The following is a 24,317-nucleotide window of genomic DNA, read 5'->3' as shown; positions in this document are numbered from 1 at the left end:
CAAAAGGGCCCTGTTTAGTTTGGGCTGGGCTAGAAATTGTATTAATTTTGACCGTGATTAGAGGTGTTAAACAAAGTTAGTTCACAAAACCAACTTCAGAACCCTGCTCTAGGAATCCTTAAGAATCCAATGAAGCCTTTGATTGCGTGATTAGAGAATGGTTACTGTAGCATCACTGTGGCTAATCATCAATTAATTACCGTCATTAGATTCGTCGCGAAAAATTACACCCCTCCCCGAAAAAATTTTGCAAATACACTTCATTTAGTCCTTTATGCATGAGAGATTTTTTTTCAAAAAACGTGCGTGTTAGTTTCTAGTCCGATCCAAACGAGGCCAAGACGTGCTTCAATCAAGAATTCAAGATCCTTCCACACTGGGCCCACTATTTTTGGGTTACTGAAGCCTACTAAGCCAATTCCGGGTGAGAGCCCACTAGTGCTCCAAAAGGAAGGAAGAGAGCAAGTGTACTTCAATGGGCTGTACCAATTTACTGCAGAAATGTATATACAGGCCTGGAAATGACTGGTAAGGTCCAAAAAAACATACCGGCCCGGAAATGGCTGGTAAGGTCCAAAACACCGAAAGAAGAATGCAACGCTGCAACTGCAAGCGTATTAAACGCATAACTGAAATCAAGAAAATGTACTACTAGTTCAAATACTCAGCAAACACTGCATGTAACAGATATTTCACTATTGGCAATCTCCTGAAATGTACAAACTGGAGAACCAGTACCAATAAACAAAAGCTACATTCTTGTTGTCAGCTACATCAATGAAGCTATATTATACACTGCTCACTATGGCGGGAAGCACTAATCTCATTGTTGGATGTCTTCCCCTGAAAGAACTGAATGGATGACAGTCAGGCTATTCTACCAATTTGGGCAGGGCAAACAGACTTTACAAAAGGTGCATGAAGCAACGCCGGCATTTCTATATGCCAGCAGGCACCCAGCAATGACATGCAGCCTATCTTACAAGTTCGGTTGTACAAGCAACAAAAGCTATGTTACATCACCGACTGAACCACCATCACCGTCTGTCTGACTGGTAGGCACCAAAAGCAGTTTGGCCTAGATGCGCGCTGACACAAGCTTCAACGCACTGTTTCATATATAGATAGGTTTCACATCGTTAACCCCAAAGCTTAGACCACAAGATGGACACCGCTTCTGGCGGCTACTAAGTGGCTTCTGTATGCACTGATTGCAGAAGAGATGGTAGCACTTGGCAATCACAACCTACAATCAGAAAAGTCATGTCATTCGATTAAACGTTCATTTTTATTGTCAGAGTATGTCAGGAACAACTAAAGATCACTACCTCTTTCTGCCTATCGTGACAGATGCCACACTTCAATATGCCCCTATACTCCTTGACTTCATGGTGAAGCTTTTGCAAGACAGCTGAATTATCTGTCTTCTCTCTAAGAGAATTAGCTTTACTTGACATTAGATCCAAGTCATCCTCTATTCTCTTCTTACTAAACCTGGAGTAAAACTGATCTTGTTAGAGTAAATATTAAGAAACCAATTGCTTAACAGGAAAGGAAATGTTTGTGTAAACAACCTCTCCTTCTCCAGTTCTATAAGCAGCTCGGCAACTTCCAGTCGATTGCTTCCAACCTTAGCTTGTAGTTCATCCATTGAATGCCTGAGCTTCGGAGCCTCCCCACGCATAGCAGCCAGCTTCCTTTGAGAATTGGCCAATAAAATAGATTGCTGCATTCCGTCCTCTGACAATCTCCTCACCCGCTCTGACCAAACTCTTAGCTGGAAATTGATAGAAAAATATTCAGCTCTCCAGCCAGATTTATACAGCTTCTCAGAATGAATGTGCCACCAACCTGGTCCTCTAGGCGGAAAATTTTCTGCTTGTACAGATCCATCAAAGTATTTGCATGCTGCAAATTTCTTTGCAAGCAGCACACTTCCATATGCAAAGCATCATGTGACTGTTTTGCTTTAACACCCTCCATGAAAAGCTGCAGTCGGAATTGAGCAACTAATTCACCAACTACTAAAAATAGTATGATTCTTACAGCTCTAAACATTCAAAAGCACCAAGGTCTAATCCTCAAATTGGTCAAATGCTCGATGTAAATCAAGTGACCAAGTTTCATTACCAGTAAAATTCCAATAAAATCAAAGTCAACATAAGATCAAAAAAGATTAGCTCAACTATGATGCCTTAACACATCATGATGGTTGCATGCTAAGACATCTTAAACAGATTATTTGTAAAAAAACTTAAGTAACAATCAAGATTAGTCCAAAAGAACTAGCGCAAGTCAACAAACAAGGAAAAGTAAGAGAAAACAAAGGAAAGTAGAAGGCCTTGCCTTCGTTCCTACTTCAATACTATGGCATGCAGTTCTCATGTGCATTTGATAAAAAAGAACTAGCACAGAGCCTATCACACTATTACATCGTACAATGGTAACTCTAGTGTTACAGTCTGTTAAATCAAAATCAGTCTAGCTTCTTTAAGCAACTCAACCTTTTATGTCATTCAACTACATATCAAGACAGGTTACTAAATGCAGCAGATCACCATGGTTAACACAAGCTAGAAATTATTGGCCAGCATGAAGCATCATGTATTCATTTTTGCTCCCTAGTTTGGTTTAAACTAAAAGCAGGTCAATGGAGTACCAAGTTCCTTCAGCCAGAGTCGGGAATAGCTGAAATTCAGCCAACTTGGATCCTACTACTCTTCTAATATATATTTATTTTAATATGTAAATACTTTTTATCCATTGCCCAGATTGGAGCAGGGTCTCACCTCTCTTCCTAATGGTCTGGGCCTCTGGCAGTGCTCCGTGCCTATGGCTTCCTTGACACACATTTCTTTTTTATTATTAATTATTTTAAGGCACCAACTATAACAAAGACACTTCTTAATCATTGATCCCAAGCCACAACTTGAGCCTGTCACAAAGCCATCCCTGAATAAGCAACAAAATCCAACTCCAAAAAGCTGCACAACAAGCACCACTAAAAAATTCAAAAGCCATTGATGGCATATGTAACGCATAGCCGCATAGGCTCACCGCCAAGATGCCAACCCCTTGTCAAGGTGCTATTTCCGTACAAGACATCATAATAGGCAATGTCAATACATACAAATAGTCCACTACCAGATATGGCCTAACCTGATACTAATTAATGAGCCAACAACCCTGCAAAAGCCCTTACTTAAGCCTAGGAACGAGGGGCAACTGGTAGCTCTTCGCTCACCCAGACAAGCCACCCACTCCAGAGAAACTAATCCCTTTTTCGGCTGAGCTCCTCAGTGATACAGTGACCCTCCATCCCCAGCGACCTACCCCACCTGATGGTTCTCCCTAACATGGTGCTCCCTTGTCCTCCAGATCCTCTACTTATTCTTCCTGTAAATCATCTTTTAAATTGTTTCTCTCACTATTTTTAGGAGGCAATAGGAAATGAACTGGACACCAGAACAACCATAGGGATGTGTGTCAATGCAGCAAAGACAAAATGAATGCACAAGTCAGAGTAACACTGAAGAAAATAATTGGCACAAACTAATGGTGGGGTGGAAAATAGAACATCTTAAGGAGCTAAGAAGTAAAATAACATAACTGTCATAAACAATAACACTGAGATGAAGACACATGAAGAAAAAGTAACTGCATGAATCAGTCATTTGAATCATCACCTTTGTATTATGATCATCTCTTTCAATAATCTGCTGTAGCAGTTGCTGATTTTGTGACATTATGTCTTCATACGCATGGCCAATGCTCTGTAATCAAACATAAAAAATTGAGACCTGAAAATATAATGCTGATAACCATGCCCAGGTGGTAAACAAGGAAGATTGTCCACACCTCAATCTCCACCACGTAAGCTTCACATTCTTCATGTTTAGACTTCAGTATATCAGATAGTCTCACTAGATCTCTGAACCATAGAAATCCAGCACTTGATATCACTTTACTTGAAAATTTTATAAAAGAAAACATGCCTTCCGCACTATTTCAAAAGTCTTGAGCCCACCCATTATAAAAAGTAGAAATAAATGGTCTCTTCTAATCTCTATAACCCCGATACTTCAACATGACCCCGTATCACGTATCCGATACGTATCCGCGTATCCGTATCCGATACTCCGATACACCTTTGTGCCTTTAAGTTTTGCAGAAATTTGACGTATCCACGTATCCGTATCAGGCCGATACTGATACGCCTATCCGTATCAGTGCTACATAGCTTCTAATTGCATTTCTAAATACTAAAGGAAGAGTGAATACGAATGAAATACCTCCTAGAAGTTTCCAGCTTCTGCCTTAATTCAGCAATCTCAGCTTCAGTAGTTGCTAGTCTCTGCTGAGACATTGCTTCAGCTTCATTGGCTGCAATTACACGCTGCTCTAATTTACTTTCATTAAGAGAACATTTTAGGACATGGACTCGAGCCCATTCATAGAGTTCCCTATCTCTGGATTCCATCAGCTGTCTGCCACAAAAGAGTAAAAACATATGTAAATATAGCAGAAATGTCTATCCATGAACTAAATGCACTGGGCAGTAGACAATGTTCAAATGATCAACAGTATTTTTATCACTAAAAACATTACAATGGTTGAGTTATAAAAAAATACACAGATTACAGTAGCTAATGCGCTAAACATTGGCCAACGAGACTCAGGAATCAGCTACAGGAGCTAATATGCCACATAAAACAAGTAACTTGCAACAATGGCATCTACCCAACATTTTTCATAGAAAAGAAATGGGAAAGAAAAAGTACTCTTCTCCAGAAATGTGACTCTTAGAATTTACATAATGTAGATTTCGAAATAATATTAACATACCTGGAATCAGTGCACTCGTGCTTATACAATTCCATAAACAGCTTAAGCTCCTGTGTATTTTCCCTCAGATCACGAACCTACAATATGTAAAATATGTTAATAAAAATCACTGGCATGCACAAATCCTGCAGCATGTAAAGCATTGAACCTTTTTTAACCAGATTAGGGGGGAAAAAAGCATCACCAGATATTGAAGCTGGCTTATATCAGAACCAGCATGGGCAGATCTACATGATATTTCTTCAATTTCTCGCTCCTACAAAACAAAATATAAAAATCGGCACATCGGCAAATCAATGCCTCAACACTTGCCCACTTATTGTGCAAACCAACAAAACAAAGTATACCTTTCTGGTTAGGATTCCAGAAAGCGAATGAACTTCTGCTCGCAAAGAATGCAACTGTAAGGAAGCATCCTTGTGTTTGGACCGTTCCGTTTGAATAGCACCCATTTCTGCTGGTAGGGATGACACCAAAGCTCTAAATTTTGAGATAACTTGGTTCCGACCTGAAAAGTTCCAGAAAAATCATTATTTCCTGCTTCAAACAGAGATCAGAAGGAAAAATATTTCAAGCATGTTGTGTAGAAAAAACAGCACCAGGTTCTCTTGAAGCCTCTTCAAATTTCAGCACCAGCATATTCTTTTCATTACATAGTTTCTGGACATCCTTTTCAAGATCAGCAATCCTAGAAACATAGTATGCAGAAACCTTCTGGGGTATTTCAGCCAGATCAACTTTTTGATTAAATTGCCTTTCTTGCCAAACAAAGCTATCCATATCAACCTGAAACATGGAAAGGTAGAAATTTAATCGAAGATCAGCTCTTTTAGGGTAACACATCTGCTATACAGACATGCAAATTCACTGACCAGTAACCACCTGTAATTTCTCTAACAATGTTTTGTTATCATCCAACTCTGCTTGAGACTTTTGAAGTTGGTCATTAACAAGCTGAAAAGCTTTGGAAGAACGGATGCTTCTGAAATCTGTCAGTATATTCTGGAAGCAGCAAAAAAATAAGGGGTAAAAATGTCATGTAGAATTCAACATTACAAGGCCTAACCTTCAACCACACAATAAATATAGGTGTTGAGTACAATACTCTAAAGCAATTGTGCATTCTGTGATTGATCGGATATATTTGGTTCAACAAACCTGAAATGTAGCTAACTTGTTCAAAGTTTCGATTCTCTCTTTGTGCAGTCTCCTAATTTCCTCCAAACGCTTTGAACTCAATTCCTGCTTATATTAGCATGTGTCAAGTTTAAAGTCCATATACACGTCTAGAAAATACTTTGGAGCTCTAAACATACCATTAACTCCTTGTGGGTAGCTTCAAGATCTTGCAGTTCTCTTTGTTTATCTCTCACCTTCTCTGCAGTCGCATTTTTGTTTCCCAGTGTTGGAACAAGGATTGGAGTCCGTTGCTTATTGTCTCCCTGTACTTTCAGTGCTGCCAGTTTGTGCTTGGTTTCTTCCAACTTGGCAACAGCTCTGGTCAACTCCTCTTGAAAAGTACATAAAATGCCTGGGTTAGTTTTATTACACAACAGCTATGTGCATATAGTATCAGGTGTTGGCAGTGGCAGTGATAGCAAAAAATTATTTATAATTTCACAACTTATTATTGCGACAAAGCTTTCAAAATTTTTGACTGAGATTAGTTTAACTTATTTGATAATTCAAGGTACAGAACAGAACTTTCAATACTGGTGATGTACTTTTTAAGGACAAAATACTCTTCGAGAATGGAACCCCTCAAAAGATAATCATACATAAAACAAATACAAGATACCTTTCAGACGTTTCTGTTCAGCTTTGTTCCAGGCATTTGAATCTCTTTGTTTTTGGTAGTCCCCTGCTAACTGTCTGTGTTTCAAGTGAAGATTATCTACTGCCTGTATCACCTTATTAAGCTTGGACAACACATCACTGGTAGCACTATGTAGTTGCCTGCTGTGTTCTAGATAACATGGGCAAATTAAGGAAAATTTCAGCATAACATAAACCAACGTGAATGTTATACTACAAAAGAAAATATGGAGCAGAACGAACCATTTTCTGGCAATTTAGTGAGAGCAGCAGAGACAAACTCGTTATTCATGTGCCACAGATCGCTCGATGGAAGGAAGATCTTCTGCAGAACATTAACTGTTGAAGATTGTTCTGGAGGGACATCATTTCCCAGATGGCAACTGGGAGAGTAACCTGAACTTTCTGTTGCACCAGCCTCCAAAAGTCTATTTAAAAAGCCCCTTTCAAGGGTCATGCATAAACCATCTGACAAACAAAATTTGCACGTATATGAAGGACAAAATGGGGCAGATATGAAACATCTAAAGCAGACAACATAAAACATCAAAGGCACATGCTACTCACATAACTATTTATTTATTAACAATCATGAAGAAAAACTGATAGAGGAGAGTTCTGCAGACAAGCATGTAAAAATTTTGTCACAAAATTATTTTCGGAGCAACAGACTACAGACACCATAAATAAAAAGGTTTCACAATACTGCTAGTTCACTGCTTCATTAGTAGAAAGTATATAAGCCAAAGAAAATCATTGAATTCTTAGCTGGTCCATGTATGATTCTAGAACAATGCAAGGTCCAATATATTCTAATGCATAAAGTACAGTTTCATACCCTTCCGTACATTGCTGTGGCCTGTACCGTAGCTCGAATGCGACGATTCACTTTTGCAAACAGAAACTAACTCAAGATCTGCTCCAAGCTGTTTGGATAAAGGAATTTCAGCAGAAAGCCAGTATGTATGTACGTATGTTATGGGAACCTGCGCAAGGCTAGAAAAACTTACTTGCTCCCAACAATTTTTGACCAGGACAAGTGTCTCATTATGTGTCCTCTGCTTCTCTTTTAAATCATTGAATCTACTCTCGAGAGCACGGAACTCAAATTTGTGAACTTCCAATTGTTCCGAAAGCTTTTGATTTTTGTATTTGAGTACAGCAAAATCATGCTGCCAAATAAGAAAGCATAAGATGGCAGTACAGCACAACTATAAACTAAAAATTAGCATCGGAATGAAAATATATCATAATAATTCCAGTGCAAACAGAACAGCATAGACCAACACATTAGCACCTTCATGTTCAAACCAAAATAAATACAAAGATGGAATGAGATGAAATAATAATAGTGGTATTATATGATGTTGGGTGGGATGGGTGGAGTTTAGAAGAGATGCCTATATGCTCACCCAGCAAGCAACTAAGAATAGGTCCTTAACGTCATAGCAGTGCATTCTTATATTAACCCAGCAAGTCAGCAATAGTGTGCTGACATCGATAATGAATAGAAAAACTGCACCAGGATTACGGGTGTACTTCTTTGAGAACAGAACTGGTTTCACTGATAAGCGAGCGCCAAATCATTCCAATTTGTGGCATACGAGATCGATTTTAGTTGCAGATCCCAACAAGAAATGGTAAGAAATAAATTAATCTTGGGTGTCTGTATCTCTCTCATTCACTAGTCACTAGAGAAGAAAACGGACATGGATTGGGCAGTTAAGTAGTCATTTGAAGCAAAGAAAACCGTATGTAAAGTTATTATCAGAGGTCTTGATACCAAGTGGTATTGCACAAAACGACACGGACATAGGTTAAGTCCTCGCTTTTCCGCAACATGCCTTTCTATTTGCTGCCTTGTCCAGTACATTGGCCTTTTCTGTGTTGACTCAAGTTTATATCCATCTTCTGTGCTAGCAACCTCATTCTGGACTATGTTCTCCACAGATCATACTCCTGAAGATTGTATTTGTACTCCGATAATCATAGTACTTCGGTCTAAAAAGCAATATGTTCTCCATCCCTGCTTCCCTTCCTTGTCCAAACACGGTACATAGTTGCATGGTAGCTAGATTGATAGATCTTCGCGATTCTTTTCATGTGCTAGGTTTTGTAAATTGTAATTTTCTGCTTGCAAGGTAGTATAAGATATCACTCATAAACTGTTTGGTTGTGGATAGCTCCCTGATGACTACTTTAATGTTTGCATATGTGAAGTAAGATTTCTTGATATTACGATCAAATGCTGAATTGCCCATTGGCAGTATCGTTGATTTATTAACGGTCCTTACACCACAGGAGTAGGAGTTTCACTAAGGGATGATGGTCTGAAGTGACTCTAATGAAATTTATTTTCGGTTGATCACCATTTATGAAAAATGCCTAACTGATTATTTTATATTACAAGACAGGAAAGTTTGGTAACGGTTACAATAGTATGCCTTTAGTGCCACTGCTATCCTGAAGGTTATAAGGGCTTGTTTGTTTCCCGGAACTTTTTTTAAGTCCCTGTCACATCGAAAGGAATCTTACTATTTTGGAGTATCAAATAAAATATGTTTATAATTTTTTTTTTGACAGCTGAGTGCTAATTCGCGAGACGAATCTAATGAGCCTAATTAATATATAATTTGATACAGTGATGCTACAGTAACCATCCGCTAATCATGGATTAATGTACCTTATTAGATTCGTCTCGCAGTTTAGCCATAGGGTTCTGCAGTTAGTTTTATAATTAACCTTTATTTAATATTTCTAAATACTAAGATTCTCTTTGATTTGACATGGACTAAAGTTTAGCCCCTGAAACCGAACAACCCCTAATAGTATGCCTATACTGCTACGCCATTGCTCCATGCCTTTGTTATCAATTCTATTTCTCATGAATTTATTAACCTTGTGCAACCACGGAAACTCATTGCACTCAGTAACTAGGACAAGGTTAAAAAAGGCGTTAGGCCTAGGCGCGCCTAGGCGTTTCCTAGGCGATGCTTAATATGTACATATACTTCAAAAAAAAAAGACAAAAGATGGTGGACCAAGAATTGGACAAAAACGCCCATCAAAGCAGCTCAGACCTAAGTCTGAACAGCCAGCACCATTCCCCCACCTTATCCATTCGCTTGTCACCCTCCTATCGGTCACCCTCATCCCCGAGACACTCCAGGCCACACGTGTCCCCGCCCCCGCCCCCGCCCCTGCCGCCCGACATCCTTCCTCCGCCCCTGCTGCCGCCTTCCTTCGCCTCCTCCTCCTCAAACCCTGCCCGACATCATCCTTCCTCCGCCCCTGCTGCCGCCATCCTTCGGCGCCGCCTCCTCAGCCCCCACCCGACATCGTCTCCTCTCACCACCTCCGCCACCGCTTCTGCTCGATTCCCCTTCTTCCTGGGCAGCGCCCGACATCCCTGCCTCCCCCCACGAATCCCTGCCTGGGAGGATCTGCACAGCGGCCACAGGGGACGGCATGCCAATCCTCCTTTTGCCGCTGACGACCTGGCGCCGACTAGGGTACTGCCTACCCCCTTAGGTGAGGCGGTACCCCACCGCCCACCGCATAAGCGTGCCTAGGCGAGCGCAGAACAACGCCTTGTTCACCACTGAACTAGGATTTGTATAAGCTAAGCCATTACATCTAAAGTAAAGTTTTGGGAACCAGCATCAGGTAATCTCTCTAGTACCTACGCACAATTATAGCAAGTTTTTTTTATAAACTTATCAGAGGGCAAATAATTCTTTGGAAGTCTAAGTAATCCATCAAGACGGACAACTGGGAGTGCACATCAAAATATTTTAATTCATAGTTTCGTTTTTCCTGGTAATCAAGAGTCCGATAAGATGCAGCAAGCAACGAGGCAAAAGATAAAAGGTGCAGACGGCTGTCTAAATACAAAATTTCCATTAAAAAATTCAGTAGAAGTACAAGTACTTATCTCGTCGACCACAGAAATTAATCGCTCGTTTTTACTTACCGGACTAGACATAGCACTTTTGCTGGGATCTTGGACGTGGAGGCAAGTTGACATGCTACTGATACTGGTATTCACTCAATCAGCGTGAGGTCCTGAAGCCGGCACAAGTCATTGCCCAAGCTAAAACATCATCTAAATCTTAAGGTACTAACAAGAAAATCAACTCTACAGATTCAGATCGGAGCTCTTACATTGCAGGTGACGGATTCCATCAGTGTAGCCGTCGTTTTTTGCCCTTAAACAGCCGCCGGCCGCCTGGAGGAGGCGCCGCCGATTGCGGGGGGGAGGTCGGGAGGAGGGGAGTGGGGGAGGTCGGGTTGAAGCGCCGCCGCTAGGGTTCGGTCATAGGCTTAGGCTCGTTGCCTCCAGATGCAGCGTGGTGGAGGTCGGGATTGCCGGATCGGGACTCGGGGGGAGGCGCCGCCGCCGCTGCAGCCTGCAGGAGGAGAGAGGAGGTGTGGGCTAGGGAGGTCGGCGCTCGGCAGGACGCAGGTGTCGTATGGATGCTGGATAGAGTATGGGAAAGGGAAAGGGAAAAGGGAAAATGAGGTGGGGCGGGATAAGAAGAGGAGGGTATGAGACAGGGGAATCAAATAGGGAATTAGGGATAGGGAATCGAATTTTGATTGACTAAAAATGCCCTTGCTAATGATCCAATCAGAAAAAAAAACTGAATAACAAGATAGGCAATTGGACAGACCAATACTTTTGAAGCATGTGGACTCCATAAAATCTATAAATATTTATGTCAATATTTCCATTGTGTTTACAAATGACTGGAAGTTGGTTCCTCTATACAGGTGGCACGCGTCAAAACAAGATCAAACAGTTGCCGCTACCAAAAATGGAGTTCGTATTTGAATGTTGAATTTCGGCATCATGGTATACTACTTCGAGTACACAAAAAACAAAAGAGAGCATGTTTGGATGGCCGTTATGGGCCGCCACGTGGCTCATGTGGCGGCAAAGAGCCAAAATTGGACATCACAACCAGTGGCGAAACGTGAGCTAAATTAAAGGGGGCCCAATTTAAAACCGCCAGTGATCACAACCATGATGAGCTTAAGTCTTGTCAGCAACCAAATGACCGCCTTAGTTTCTTAGCAACGCTAAATTTTGTGGCGTGATGAACGCTAACGAGTAACTAAGCATGCCCTAGAGGTCGATAAACACCATCTATTTAACACTTTCAAGAAGTACTTGACAAATAAACTCGATTTTGCACTCATATGTGGTGATAAAGGAAAGAGTCAACTTTGCTTCATTAATATTAGTTATAAGAACAACCTTTACAGTTTGATTATGACTAAACCATTAAACTCTAATGAAGCGATGATCCCTCCTTTTAACGGTCTACTTTTGAGCCTCAAGTTCTACTGTAATTTTGGATGGCATTTATAAGATCTATATTTGACATTTTCGCATCCATGAGAGTCTTAAAGTTTTTTTTTGCTACACTATTGCCCCAAAAGTGGAGACAGAAAGAGAACTACAAGTATAACCCTTAGGGATGGGAAGTATTATTAATAATGTGTACGCCCAATGGCAAAAGCTTCTCCTTGTTCTCGGCAATTAACTACTTTCTCAGATCATTTCAGACCCACAACAAAAGAAACACAGACATAGACATGTAAAAAGAAAGAGATGGTGGACCGCTTACATCATGCAAACACAAAAGGAAAGCCATATTTGGAACCAAACATCAAAAATAAAATTTGATTACATGATTATATTTCTTTTAGTAAAATATTCAAAATAAAAACCACACATCCCTACTTAATTAGGTCTGTATGGTTTTCTTATTAATAAAATTATCTATAAAGGTAGAATAATTTCATTGTAATGCTAGATGATTTTAACTTCACAAGCTTTTCCATGACTTGGCCATTCAATCTTGTGAACTAATCGAGACATTCCTGTAGTAGGCTTGGGGGATTCCATGGCTCTATAGTAAAAGTTCTTTTTCATCTAAGTGCAAGGATCGAATATTTTTTTACTAGGAATTCCGTTCCCTCGAAAAGTTTTTCTTCTAAAATAGTCTAGTTTCATGGAAAAATGTTCTAACATTTAGAAAAAATAAGAAAATATCCAAATTTAGTTTTGTGCATTAATCCTAAGCATCAAAAGCATCCAAACAGATTCAAAAATAAATCTTAGGGATAGAAAGAAAACAAATATGAAAATTTCAATCAAAGGCAATAAAAAACAGGAAATGTCAGCTCACGCGTCCATGACATACGTACTGGGCTAGAAATGGCTGGTAAGGCCCAAATAACGTGGCCAGAAAACACTTTTCCATGACAGGCCTTGTACGAGCGATATATTAACAATCCGATTCTGCTCTGGCCCATAACAGGCCCATTAGTCGTTTATACGAGCCATAGAGCCTTTTTGAATTCCCAGAACTTTGATTACATACCTCGTATGCAAATTGCAAGGCCTTGTACGGAATAAGTAGAAATCCTAATATCTTCTCATCTCATATTTCGAATTTCATAACGAAAAAACTGCCCTGAGTTACTTAATTTTGTTCCTACTACTTATACGCATATAAATCCCCTAACCCAAACAGGGGTGAAGCCATAGCAAACCGGAAAAAATGGAATGCGCCCCTCGCGCCGCGCACCGCCGCTGCCGTGCAACTCCGGCCGCGTTGTAAGGCAGAATGCATCTGACGGTCGGCGCTTTCGGCTTGGCTCCCTCGAAGGGATCGGCTTCCGCGCGGCTCAGTGATTCATCACCGTCGGATCGTTTCTGCTGCTCATCACGGATGGGGTCGCACGACGACAGCAGCGGTGCGCGCTGGGCGCACACCATTTTCTTCCAAGCAAATATGAGGAGGATGCACCATTAGCACTAGATTGCTCAAAGGGATGCATAAATAATTCTAGTTTTGAGGGGACATAAGTGGTGAATTTTTTTTGTTACAATCGAAGAAAGGAAGGCAGATCCATTCATGTGAGGAGAAGAGAAGCGAGGCAGATCCTGCGAGCAGGACATGCGCGCGCCGTTCCTTGTGAAGCATCGCCGCAGCCCGCGGTCCGGCCGGCGAGCTATGAGCTAAGCGTCCGTGGCAGCTAGCCGCGCCGTGCCATGCCACGCATGCAAATGCCTAGCCTCCCCATGTGCCAGTGCCGCCCGTAGGATGCCCTAGCCTATTCCATCCCCTGCAGCCAAAGCTAGCATATAGCCTGCCGGCCGTGTGAGTGTGACAGCGGCTGGCCGCCGGCCGGGGACGTGGCCGGCCATCCCCACAGGGCCACCGGCTGTCAGCTCCACTCACTCAGCTACCTGCCGATCTCTACTGGCTCCACTACTGTACGCCGTGCCCGTGCCCAGTCCTCGCCGTCGCTTTTCGCGGGTACGCTCCTGGCGCTCTCCCTGCACACGACACAGTGTCCATGGGAACGACCCGTCCAGAAGCTACAGAGATCGGCTTGGATTGGATTCACGCCCCCTTTTCGGCGCCGGCGTGTAGCCGCCCGGCCGTTGCCATCGCGCGCCGTGCTCTGTCCACGGCGCGGAAAACAATATAATGGCGGCCGGAGACCCATCGCCGCCGCCTGAGAAGACCTGACGGCCCTTCGTCCGGCACGCTTAACTGGCGGCGGCGGCCGGAAGCCGCGGCAGCTCCACGCATGTCGCCGATCGCGTGCTGACGCGGTGACGCTATAGCTCGAGCTGTGTGCAATGGCCATTGCCCAGTGACCGTGTCCGCTCCGTTCCGTTCCGTTTTGTTGCTTAGTGGTCGATCGATCGCATGATTGCTGAGCTGATTAAGCTCGACCACCGGTTTAGGTCGCCGCTGTCGTTTTCCAATTAATCACGCAGTACGGCCTTATAATTGGCCTGGCCTAAAATTTCATGGAAATGGCCTTTCTGGGGACTCAAAATCCGCTTTAGTGGTTGCTAATTTTAGACGGGGAAAAAAACTATGATTGCTCTAGTGGTTGTTGGTTGACCAATGCACTAAAGCAAAGATCTCGCAGTGCTGCGGTTTGGCATCTTGTTGCTGTTCTTATTAGTTTGTTAAATGTCAGTGGCCGGCCTGCTGCAGTGGCCAGTGGGCATGCATATCCCTGCTCAATATAGAATTGGTGGATTTTCCATCCGTCAGAAAATCTGCCTGCCGTGGGCACATCTACCATCTAGATCTCTCCCCTCCTCTTTCTTGAAATTAAACGCTGCTTTTCCATGCATATGTCAAATCAGTTGTTAATTATTGAAACAGCTTTTCCATGAATCATGCCGATATGTATGGTTTTGTAATCTAATAGAGATCCTCTGCCAACTTTGTGAAACATGACAATATGAAAATAAATTCATTTTCTCATCTCTCATCTGACTGATGGTGTAGCCCTTTCTTTCCAAGTAGGACATCGATCATTATCCTTTTCACACACTGAGCGCATAAACATTTGATTAAGGGAGACGCCGCTCCTTATCAAGCACCTCTTTTTTTCTAAAAAAGAAATCAGGTGAGTTTGCATTGTAAGCCATCTGATCTAAAATACACCTCCTAGATCGGCCTATATATGTCATCTCTCCGTTTTTTTTTAAAAAAATATTTTTTGAAGTTAAAGGTAGAAGCACTACCAGATCCTATGAGTAGAAAGCAGTTCGTTATATAGTTGTTATTACATAAATAAACAGGAACACTCAAACTGAAACAAGACCGATACATTGAAGGCTAAGTGACCGCCTGGTCCTCGCATGCTCTTCTTGCTTGATGAGACTGAAAACTCTTGACGATTGTTGTGAAATCCCCGGGAAAATCCTTCTGTTTCCTTCATTCCACACATTCCAGGCCATGTAGAAAAAAAAATATATGACCTCTCTTCTTTCTCCAACCAATCCCTGATGCCAATTATTCTTTTCCTCGTTTGCCACGACGATCGATCCTACGCTCCCTTGCCCTCCGGCAGCCATCTCAAGTTAATTATATCCTTGCCGTTGGATCTAACACCGTCGTCCACCACCGTGCGAACATTGTTCTAAGTTGCAATAAAACTCCCGAGTCCCGATATGATTAACCCAACACAAGTCATCCACATGGAGTCATCTAGAACATTTTCCATCTCTGTTTGCAAAAAGGTACCCAAATATTGCGTACCCAATTATAGAGCTAGATCACCCAAATATTGCGTAAATTAATTCAAAATTTTGCTTTTAATTAGTCTGCTGAAGATTATAGGACACGCAGCCACGTTGCCATTGCCACCACTCACATGATCACATCAGTGTCGCCCACATGCCGGCCGGCCCCACCCACATACGGTACCATGGAGTTCATCAACTTCTATTACTCCACGTTATTACCGCTGCAAAACCCAAAAATAGCTTCTTACCGATAGATCAGATCGGAGGAGATCTTGCTTATTGGATAAGACTGGGTTTCAGGGCTTGATCCAGTATAACAGCGGGATTAACCTAGGGCACCGTGCGCCCCCGCCGCCTCGGATCTCGCACCCTCCAATCTCGCATGTGCGTGCCTCCTAGCCCCGGGACACGGCGCTGATACGGCAACGATTTTTAATCGCCCGATCAGAGAACAATTTGGTGCGCACAGATCTTATTACGTACAGGGAGGTTCTTTTGGTTAAACTATAAAAGAGCCACTAAGGTTCAGTGCTTCATATGAGCCCAATGATAGCCTCACACACTGTTCTAGATCTGCTCCGGCTAACCAGCTCCTGCCACAGATGCAGCTGATCTGCAAACAGTCAGTAATTCTCTCTGCAAGTTTCTTGTTAACTAATTAAAAAACGTCAATAATTGTCCTTAGCTTGGACATGCTCCTAAGTCCTACTAGTACAGTGGCGCATCTAATTAGGTAGCCTAGCTATAGATTATTAGGTACGGTCTGGTACTGCTGCTACTACTAATCGGATAAACGCAAAAGGAAAACATACTGTCAAGACACGCTAGCTATATGGACGGCTCCTAGCTGAATTAGGTTAACTACTGTGTTGGACTGGATGGATCTCGATCGCCAGCCATCTAGCAGGGATAGATGGATGCAGCCACTGAGAAGAAGCGTACGTGTGGTAGCTGGAAGCTGGTGTGTGGTGGTTGTTACCAGCAGCAGAAGGAAACACATGAAAGCAGCGGCGGGAGCCGCGGGACAGGAGTGGCCGTTGTCAGGTTGCGCCGGGGGCCGCCGCCCATCGCCATCGGCATGCAGCGGACATGAGGGTGAGAGGGTATCCGATGTTTTTGGACGGGATCGGAGCTGCTACGATACTGCTTGGACCATACCGAGAGCAGGGAGATGCCGTCGCTAATTAACCCTAACGACAGGGATTATCATAAGTACCTAGCAGCCTCCCTCAGGCCCCATAGCAGCAACAGGTAGAAGTAGACAAGTAGGAGGGTTGGTCGTTACTAAGCAGACCCGGCCGGCCGTATCTCACTCACACAACAGTAGTCATAAGCTGCAGGCTCGTGACACGAGTGTTTTAGGTAGTGAGAGTTAACTAGTACTAACAAGAGCAGTGTTTTGGGAGTCATGCGGAGTGTGTTTGCTTGCTCGGTTGTTTGTTTGTTCTGAGTTCTGACTTGCAGCATGCATGTACTGCGGTAACCTTATACGCATGTAGTTACAAGACTCCGGAACCGGACAGGTAAAGTGTACTATACGACCTGGTCCAGTCAAAACAAATGTACATCAAGATGGAGCCTCAGCTCGCCTCCTTTGCTTCTAACTGACTGATCCAGGGTCCACGTTCGTTTCAAAACATAGATCCAGGGTCCACATTTCAGTTACACGCTCGACTCTGACAAGTTTCAAATTAAAACCACGTGTGCTCCGTGAGTGGCAATGTGGAGTATCAAAATTTTGAACCATGCATGAATAGTTTTAATTACGTGCGTCCAATGAAATTACTAATAAGCAGGTGCATACTCCCCGTTTCAGATTGTAGACTATTTTAATTTTTCTAGATATATAACTTTTACTATGCATCTAGATATATGGCTACATTTAAATCTGTAAGTAAAAAAATTGACATATCTAGAATATATATAATAACATAAAATTTGAAACGGATGGGGTAAAAGATGTTTTTCACTTCAAATGTATAAGGCGTTCTTTATATCAGTTAGAAAAAAAACGTACGTACATCGAAGATGAAACGCATGAAGATCTCCTGAACTCTTTAACCCAAGGGCCGAGGAAAAAAGATGAAAACCCCCCTGGTAGTGGTAGATGTCGACGTGTAGCAACACGCAGCCATGCGAGCACGCAGCAGTGATTGTGACGGCCGGCGGCCGGCAGGTGGGGTGTGGATACAATTAGCTGCAACAGCGCCGTACGTACGTACCATGTGCCCCGTATTTTTCAATTCCCCATCCGATCGCGACGACGTGGCGGTGGAGCCCGCTGCCGGCCTCCTCTCTCTCTCTCTCTCTCTCTCTCTCTCTCTCTCTCTCTCTCTCTCTCTCTCTCTCTCTCTCTCTCTCTCTCTCTCTCTCTCTCTCTCTCTCTCTCTCTCTCTCTGCCACCACCACCACCACCCCTGCCACGCACTGCCATGAATCGAAAAGAAACAAAAGCAGTTGTTGGGTGGCACAGCACAGCACTGCACAGAGAAACCGTACTCTAGCTAAGCTGCATAACTAGGACGACTAATGTACCAGCAAAGCTTGCACTTTGCTTTGCAGGGGGTCTCCCTCCGTGCTTTTTTTGTGTGTGCTGGGAATGTAATAACGCAGAGGTCGATGTGCTCCTCTACCAACTTACCAAAGAAGTGTGGTCCTAACTAGTGCGCGACTGTACGTGCACGATGGTGCGTTATTGCACAACATGTGGTATGTATATATGCCATCCCTCGCACGTCTCGCGTAAATTCTTCTAGATCGGAAAAGGTATGTACGTATGTAGATCGACGTACATGCGCCCGTATATTTACATGTATACAACTATATATACACACACACGTATTCGCTTGAGTGCTCCTCGGATTAATTACTACAGTTTATTACCAGGCCCACCGCCAACGCGTGCTTATAAGATGCACAGTGATGATATATGGCTCGTGGTCCCTGAGACCCTGATCGATCATCGATCGATCCTGATATTGTTTAGGTGCGAGCTTTAGTTTGATTGCATTGTTTAATTTACTGCTTGCTGCTTTATTTGATATCCATGTTATTGGACTTGCATGCATGCTTTAAAGGTGCCGTTAGTTTATGATGATCGCTGGTGTGTGATTCAGTGATTCATCGTACATACCTTTTGTTTTAGAACATGCTCTCGATCGATCTGCGATCTGGTGCAAATACATGGCTGCAGTGGTATATATACTCTGTGCTGACTACACTTCTAAGAAAAACGCTTACAGTACCGGTTGAGAAGGCCATTTCGTTCGAATTCCATCTACCGCACGCGCGCTTATTTCACATGAAAAATTGCGTGACTTGCGATGCGCGTGTCTTTGTAGGTTTTCATATCCACCGACCGAAGCGCCCTTTTCTAGCAGTACTAGCTGGTATTTGTACCAGATCTTCTCGCTACTGGTATTTTTAGGATGGACCGATAGCGCGTTTATTTTCTAGTAATGACTAGCAGTACTTAATGCAGACTCGTAGGTTCGAACTCTAAGCCTCGAATTGTCGAACGAAAAGGTCCCGTCGCTACCATTACCAGCTAGTGTATTAGGCTACGTACACTGCTAGCTAGCTGCTGCTACTGTCTACTCTCCCGCGTGAATTTTTCAGGTATATCAACTGCCGCATGTGTACATCGAGACGCGCCCATTTTGCGTCTCGATCGTTGCTAGGTTGGACAGATCACAAATGCTGTGCAGTCCTTCTGAAGCTACTACTAGCTAATAAGCTAGCTGGTCTCTCATATACGTAGACACACATACGTGGTCTCAACATGTCTATAGTCTGATCTATGGGATGGAGCTAGGACACCTACCTTTTTTTGGGGGGTCTGTACCGGTGAGTATACAGTTAGACACCACATGCATGTTTCAATCACCAGATGCTATATATGTAAACAGTAAACTGAGAAATTGTATATATAGTTATATATAATAAATCTCGATCGAGCATGCAACAGGTCTGGCAACGAAGTACTGCTGGTCCTAAAGAAATGCAAGCATGGGTTGCCTGCTTCCTTCATCTTCATGCATGCATGCATGCATGGATCGATGGCGATGCTCTGGATGATGCATGGATTAGTTGGCAAGCCCTGCAGCAGCTGTAGCCATGTATAGTTGCTATAGCTGCCCGTCCAGCAGTGATCGAATTCATTTGGTCCCTCCCTCCCAACAAAGATGGTCGAGAAATTTATGGGAACTAGACCCACAGAAGTATCACAATCAGTACCGCCATTCATAGCACACAGTTGGCCAAGCTAGCTAGGGCTGGGTGATTGTCAGGGTTAACCATTTCGTTTTCCGGTGAAATCCCGGTGATCGGCGGAAACGGAATTCCGTTCCGGAATTTCGGCGAATTTCGGACGAATTTTTTTGAATTTTGAATTTTTAAAATGAAATTTTCCGAAAATACCGAAATATTTTTTCCCGGTACCGAGCGGAAACGAAAAATTTCGCCGAAATTCGGCGAAATTTCGTCGAAATTTCAAACCCTGGTGATTGTACACGGAGCACTGTACAATTCAAAAGAGAGGCCATATATCCACACCTTTCTCTTTCGTTCTTCTTTATTTTTCAAAAAAATAAAAATAAAAACACTACTACTGTACAATGCAGAAGAGACCATCTACACCTTTCTTCGGTCTTTTTTATTTCTAAAGAAAAAGAAAAAAAACTTTTTAGTATTTGCAACATCGGAAGCACATATTGAAACACATCAAACGCACTGAGCTGGCCGCCGGCCTCGTGTGCCACCACCTGGAGCTCCTGCAGCCGTCCTCGCGCGCGGCTGCCCGCGCAGGGCTCGCCGCCGCTTGGGATGGTGCCCAGGCCACCGCAGTTGGGGACGGGCCGCAGCCAAGAAAGGGCGGAGGGCGACCGGCCATGTCCGCAACCGAGCAGGGGCGGGAGCCGCCACCGGCAGGGGAGCTACACGGGAGCAAGCTAGCCTGGCGGAAGGCGAGCACTGCTGGTTGGAGCAAGCGGCGGTGGTTGCGCAGTGGAAGCGTGGAGCAGTTTCACTGGTTCGGGCGGTGGGAAGGGCGTCAGACGCATCGGACGTCCTATCCCTAGCATTCCCGTTTCTCCAAAATCCTAGCCTGTAGGAATAATCGAAGTGATATATATGACTCATGCGAAATTTCTGCAAAATTATATTCCTGCTTTTCGAAATCAAAGAGACCTGATCTGAATTTGTTTGCTCCAATGTCCCAAGAGACTGATGGATCCAAAGGAAGAGTCAAGAAATTGGAGGGACAGCGTACTTCTTTTGAACCGAGAGCACGCACGTACCAAAGCCAAGTCCTACTACTACATGCATTCAATTTGTTGCTTTGGATCCTCTAACGATGTCGTTCCTGCTGTTTTTTTTCCTGCCCTAATTTTATTGGCTTCCCAGCTAGAGGGGACAGACCAGCGCTGCCGGCACAGGTTCCTGTCGTCTGTAACCACTGAAGACTAGTTAAAGCCCTAGCTAAGCTCTCGTCCTGTTAACTTATGCCGGCAGTACTTGTTGCATGGCTTGTCTATTGGTGACATGGCAGTCTATATATATAAGGGCCTCATTGGATACTATAGGGACTAGTTTTAGACCCGTCGCATCGGATGTTTGATATCAATTAGGAGTATTACATACAGAATTATTACAAAATCAATTGCATAAATGGAGGCTGATTCAGAAGACGAATCTATTAAGTCTAATTAGTTCATAATTTGCTCATGTTTTGTTATAGTAAACATGTACTAATCATGGACTATTAGGCTTAATAGATACATCTCGTGAATTAGCCTTCATTTTTATGCAATTGATTTTGTAATTAGTCTATATTTAAAACTCCTAATAGTATTGAAATCTGATGTGACCGGACCAAACTGGCCCTAAGGCAAAAGTATATTGGACTTGCTCTAATTAATATAACTAACCTTATACTGGCAACCTAGTAACCTACTACGCGCGCAGTTCTTTCTTCTAAAAGAAATGCTCTTCTTTCACGTTTACAGTGATGTTACTACTACGGCGCAGATCGATGGAAGGAGAACGATGGCATGGCGTGGTAGGTGAGACGGCGCTGAATCCTAGAAGGTTAGTGTCAGCGCAGCCGATCGGGGGGAGTAAATTCTTCTGCCCGCGCGCCCTCCTGCTCGATCCCACCTCTGACGAGAACGATTCCCACATTTAAAAACAAAGGCCTGCCGGCCGCGCGCGCACATATGCAGCAGGCGATAGACGATCCGCGTGCAGATAAATACGCAGGCCTCGCCGCTCGCCGGCCAAACCAAGCACGTCGTCGTCGCCGTGGCGCCCGTCGACGCCATGGATGCCCTACAGGGGAAGCTTGAATGCCTAATCGCTCGAGATGGATCGGTGCGTGTGGTCCGTACGGCGTCCGGCGGCTAGCCTACGTGCCTGCGCGCATGCGAGAGTGGACAAAAATACACGCTGCCATCTATATATCGCCCGGCCGGGAGACACATCCGGCCCGGCGGCGTAATGGCCGCCGCATTCTCCAGCATGCCCACCCACGTTATGAGCCATGCCATAATTCAGAGTTATTTCTCGCTTTGAATAATTCGCATCTCTTTAACCCGTCCTCAGATAAATGTAAATTGTTCTGTTGGTGTTTAGTGTTATTTTGAACAGCCAAATAAAGTCTGAAGTTAAATTTACAAGATTCTTCTTCAGAAGAAGAAAAAGAAAGAAGTTGTGTTATACATTCATCTTTAAGCTCAAGAAAGTGCCAGCAGTGTTGTCATTATTTTTGATCCACGAGGAGAAAGTGCCAACAATCTTGGTAGCAAATAATTGATAATGGCGACACAGCCGTCAGCCGGCACACTTGATTAATAAGCGAAATGGTAACGAGTGAAGAAATTGCAGCCAGAATGTTCAGTTCTGCTGAATAAGGATTGGGCAAGGATACTGAAACACAATAAGCAGTTAAGCGATCTTGAAAAAACAAACAGAATAATCGCTCCCTGATGCCGATCGACGGGTTGCCACTGGACGGCCAGGATAGACCCATAATTGGCGCAGGCCGGAAATTACCAGGGCCCTGCCCCACCGTGCCGGTGTGCATGCAGTGCAGCCCACTACCGCCGCGGTGTGCGGGCCCCGCCTAGGGCTAATGTGGAGAGAGAGAGAGAGAGAGAGAGAGAGAGAGAGAGAGAGAGAGAGAGAGAGATTAAAGCACCGCCTGTTACTAGCCATGAGCCCATGACACGGCCACATGAACCAGCTGAAGGTCCCAGTTAAAGCTTCCCTAAAACCTCCTAATTGCCTGCGACAGTTCTCACCAGTCACCACCACCTGCAACTTCTAGCTCTCTGCCACAGTTTCCAGTTCTTCTCGCGACGGGAACTGAAATGGGAAGGTCTAGTTAAAACTGTAAATACGAATTGAATCGTGAAAGATTAGCAAGGAATTAACAGAGCAGTAAACTGGCCACTGTTGTTGTTGGAGAAATGAATGGGTGCTATTACCTGGTACTAGTGAATATGCAGTGACAAAAGGAGGAGGACTGGAGGAGCAGTTAGATGGACGCACATAATGCGCACCCAGACCCAGCCAGCAGGGAGGCGAAATTGATGAGATCCATCCAACCTCTTGGAAGCTAGCACACTGATCACTACCAGTGCTCGCTGAGAGTACCCTACACAGTAGAGCCTGGATTAGCATTGGCTGTGTGTGTACAGATGCTTGAGCCAGATGCTACAGCAGCATGCATTGCATTGAAAATCCTCACTGTGATGTAGCATGCATGCCAGCATCTTGCATAGTTGGGAACATTCTCGCCGCTGTTAGCGAGTCCGCTAGGCATCTTTTAGTTAAAATTACAGTGGATTTGGTGGTGACTGCATGGTAGGAGTAGGATAGCCATCAGCATAGTGCGGCGCAGGCGGCGGCGCGGTAAGAATTCCTCCGGCGCACCGCCGGCAACCCATCCACCTGTGTCTGCCTGCTCTGGTCTGGCACCGCTGATCTCCACGGCATCTGGTCCGGATTATTAAAAGCTATTTTTCCTGGTGCGCAGAGAGCGAGAGCGAGCGAGAGGGATGGAAGAGAAGGTGCGATCTACTCGATCCAAAAGTTTCACCGCCCTCTCTCTCTATCCCATTCCCCCCACAATCATTTGCACCACCCCTTGCTTTCTCTCTCCTCATCCCTCTTCCTTCTCTCTCTAATGACTATGGCCGTGTTTAGTTCCCACACCGTAAACGCAAAAAAGCCGTAAACGCATTAAAGTGAAAAGGAATCTTACTAATTTGAAGTACTAAATGAAGTCTATTTACAAATTTTTTTGCATGGATGGGTTGTAAATCGCGAGACGAATCTAATGAGCCTACTTAATCCATGATTTGCAACAGTGATACTACAGTAACCATTTGCTAATTATTGATTAATCATGGATTAATTAGCATCATTAGATTCGTCTCACGATTTACAACCCATCTGTGCAAAAAGTTTTGAAAATAGACTTCATTTAGTACTTCAAATTTGCAAGATTCTCTCGAAATTTTTTTTGCGTTTACATGGGGGCGCCACCTAAACACGGCCTATTTAACATGCAGCCTTTTGTTTT

At 43.7% G+C, this 24,317-nt stretch overlaps 1 protein-coding gene across 2 annotated transcripts; it reads right to left on the bottom strand.

Annotated features, from left to right (window-relative positions):
- Nucleotides 1-675: 675 nt before the first annotated feature.
- LOC120704949 (E3 ubiquitin-protein ligase BRE1-like 1) lies at nt 676-11,189 on the bottom strand. 2 transcript variants are annotated; one of them, XM_039989501.1, is made up of 20 exons: nt 10,825-11,189; nt 10,634-10,725; nt 7,671-7,832; nt 7,499-7,586; nt 6,904-7,128; nt 6,644-6,811; nt 6,162-6,355; nt 6,004-6,087; nt 5,728-5,847; nt 5,445-5,631; nt 5,193-5,353; nt 5,030-5,101; nt 4,846-4,922; nt 4,293-4,487; nt 3,859-3,931; nt 3,687-3,773; nt 1,852-1,989; nt 1,575-1,777; nt 1,329-1,494; nt 676-1,246 (listed from the first exon to the last, which is right to left on the bottom strand). In XM_039989501.1, the coding sequence occupies exons 2-20, from the start codon at nt 10,685-10,687 to the stop codon at nt 1,115-1,117; spliced, it is 2,586 nt and encodes an 861-aa protein (XP_039845435.1). In that variant the 5' UTR covers nt 10,688-10,725; nt 10,825-11,189; the 3' UTR covers nt 676-1,114. The 2 variants fall into 2 exon arrangements, with proteins under 2 accessions (XP_039845435.1, XP_039845436.1); XM_039989502.1 differs by having other exon boundaries at nt 10,634-10,753; nt 10,825-11,175.
- Between the last annotated feature and the right edge of the window lie 13,128 nt (nt 11,190-24,317).

The sequence above is a fragment of the Panicum virgatum genome, chromosome 4K (genome assembly GCF_016808335.1).
Source record: "Panicum virgatum strain AP13 chromosome 4K, P.virgatum_v5, whole genome shotgun sequence".
Classification (NCBI taxonomy): Eukaryota; Viridiplantae; Streptophyta; class Magnoliopsida; order Poales; family Poaceae; genus Panicum; species Panicum virgatum.
This window is presented reverse-complemented; position numbering and strand designations above follow the sequence as displayed.

Bases quoted from the DNA above. Each gene is read 5' to 3' on its own strand.
- LOC120704949 (XM_039989501.1), bottom strand. From the start codon at position 10,687: ATGTCAACTTGCCTCCACGTCCAAGATCCCAGCAAAAGTGCTATGTCT. The intron at 5,632-5,727 runs GTGGTTACTGGT...TCCATGTTTCAG, and splicing joins CATTGTTAGAGAAATTACAG to GTTGATATGGATAGCTTTGT. The intron at 1,495-1,574 runs GTTGTTTACACA...GTTTTACTCCAG, and splicing joins ATAGAACTGGAGAAGGAGAG to GTTTAGTAAGAAGAGAATAG.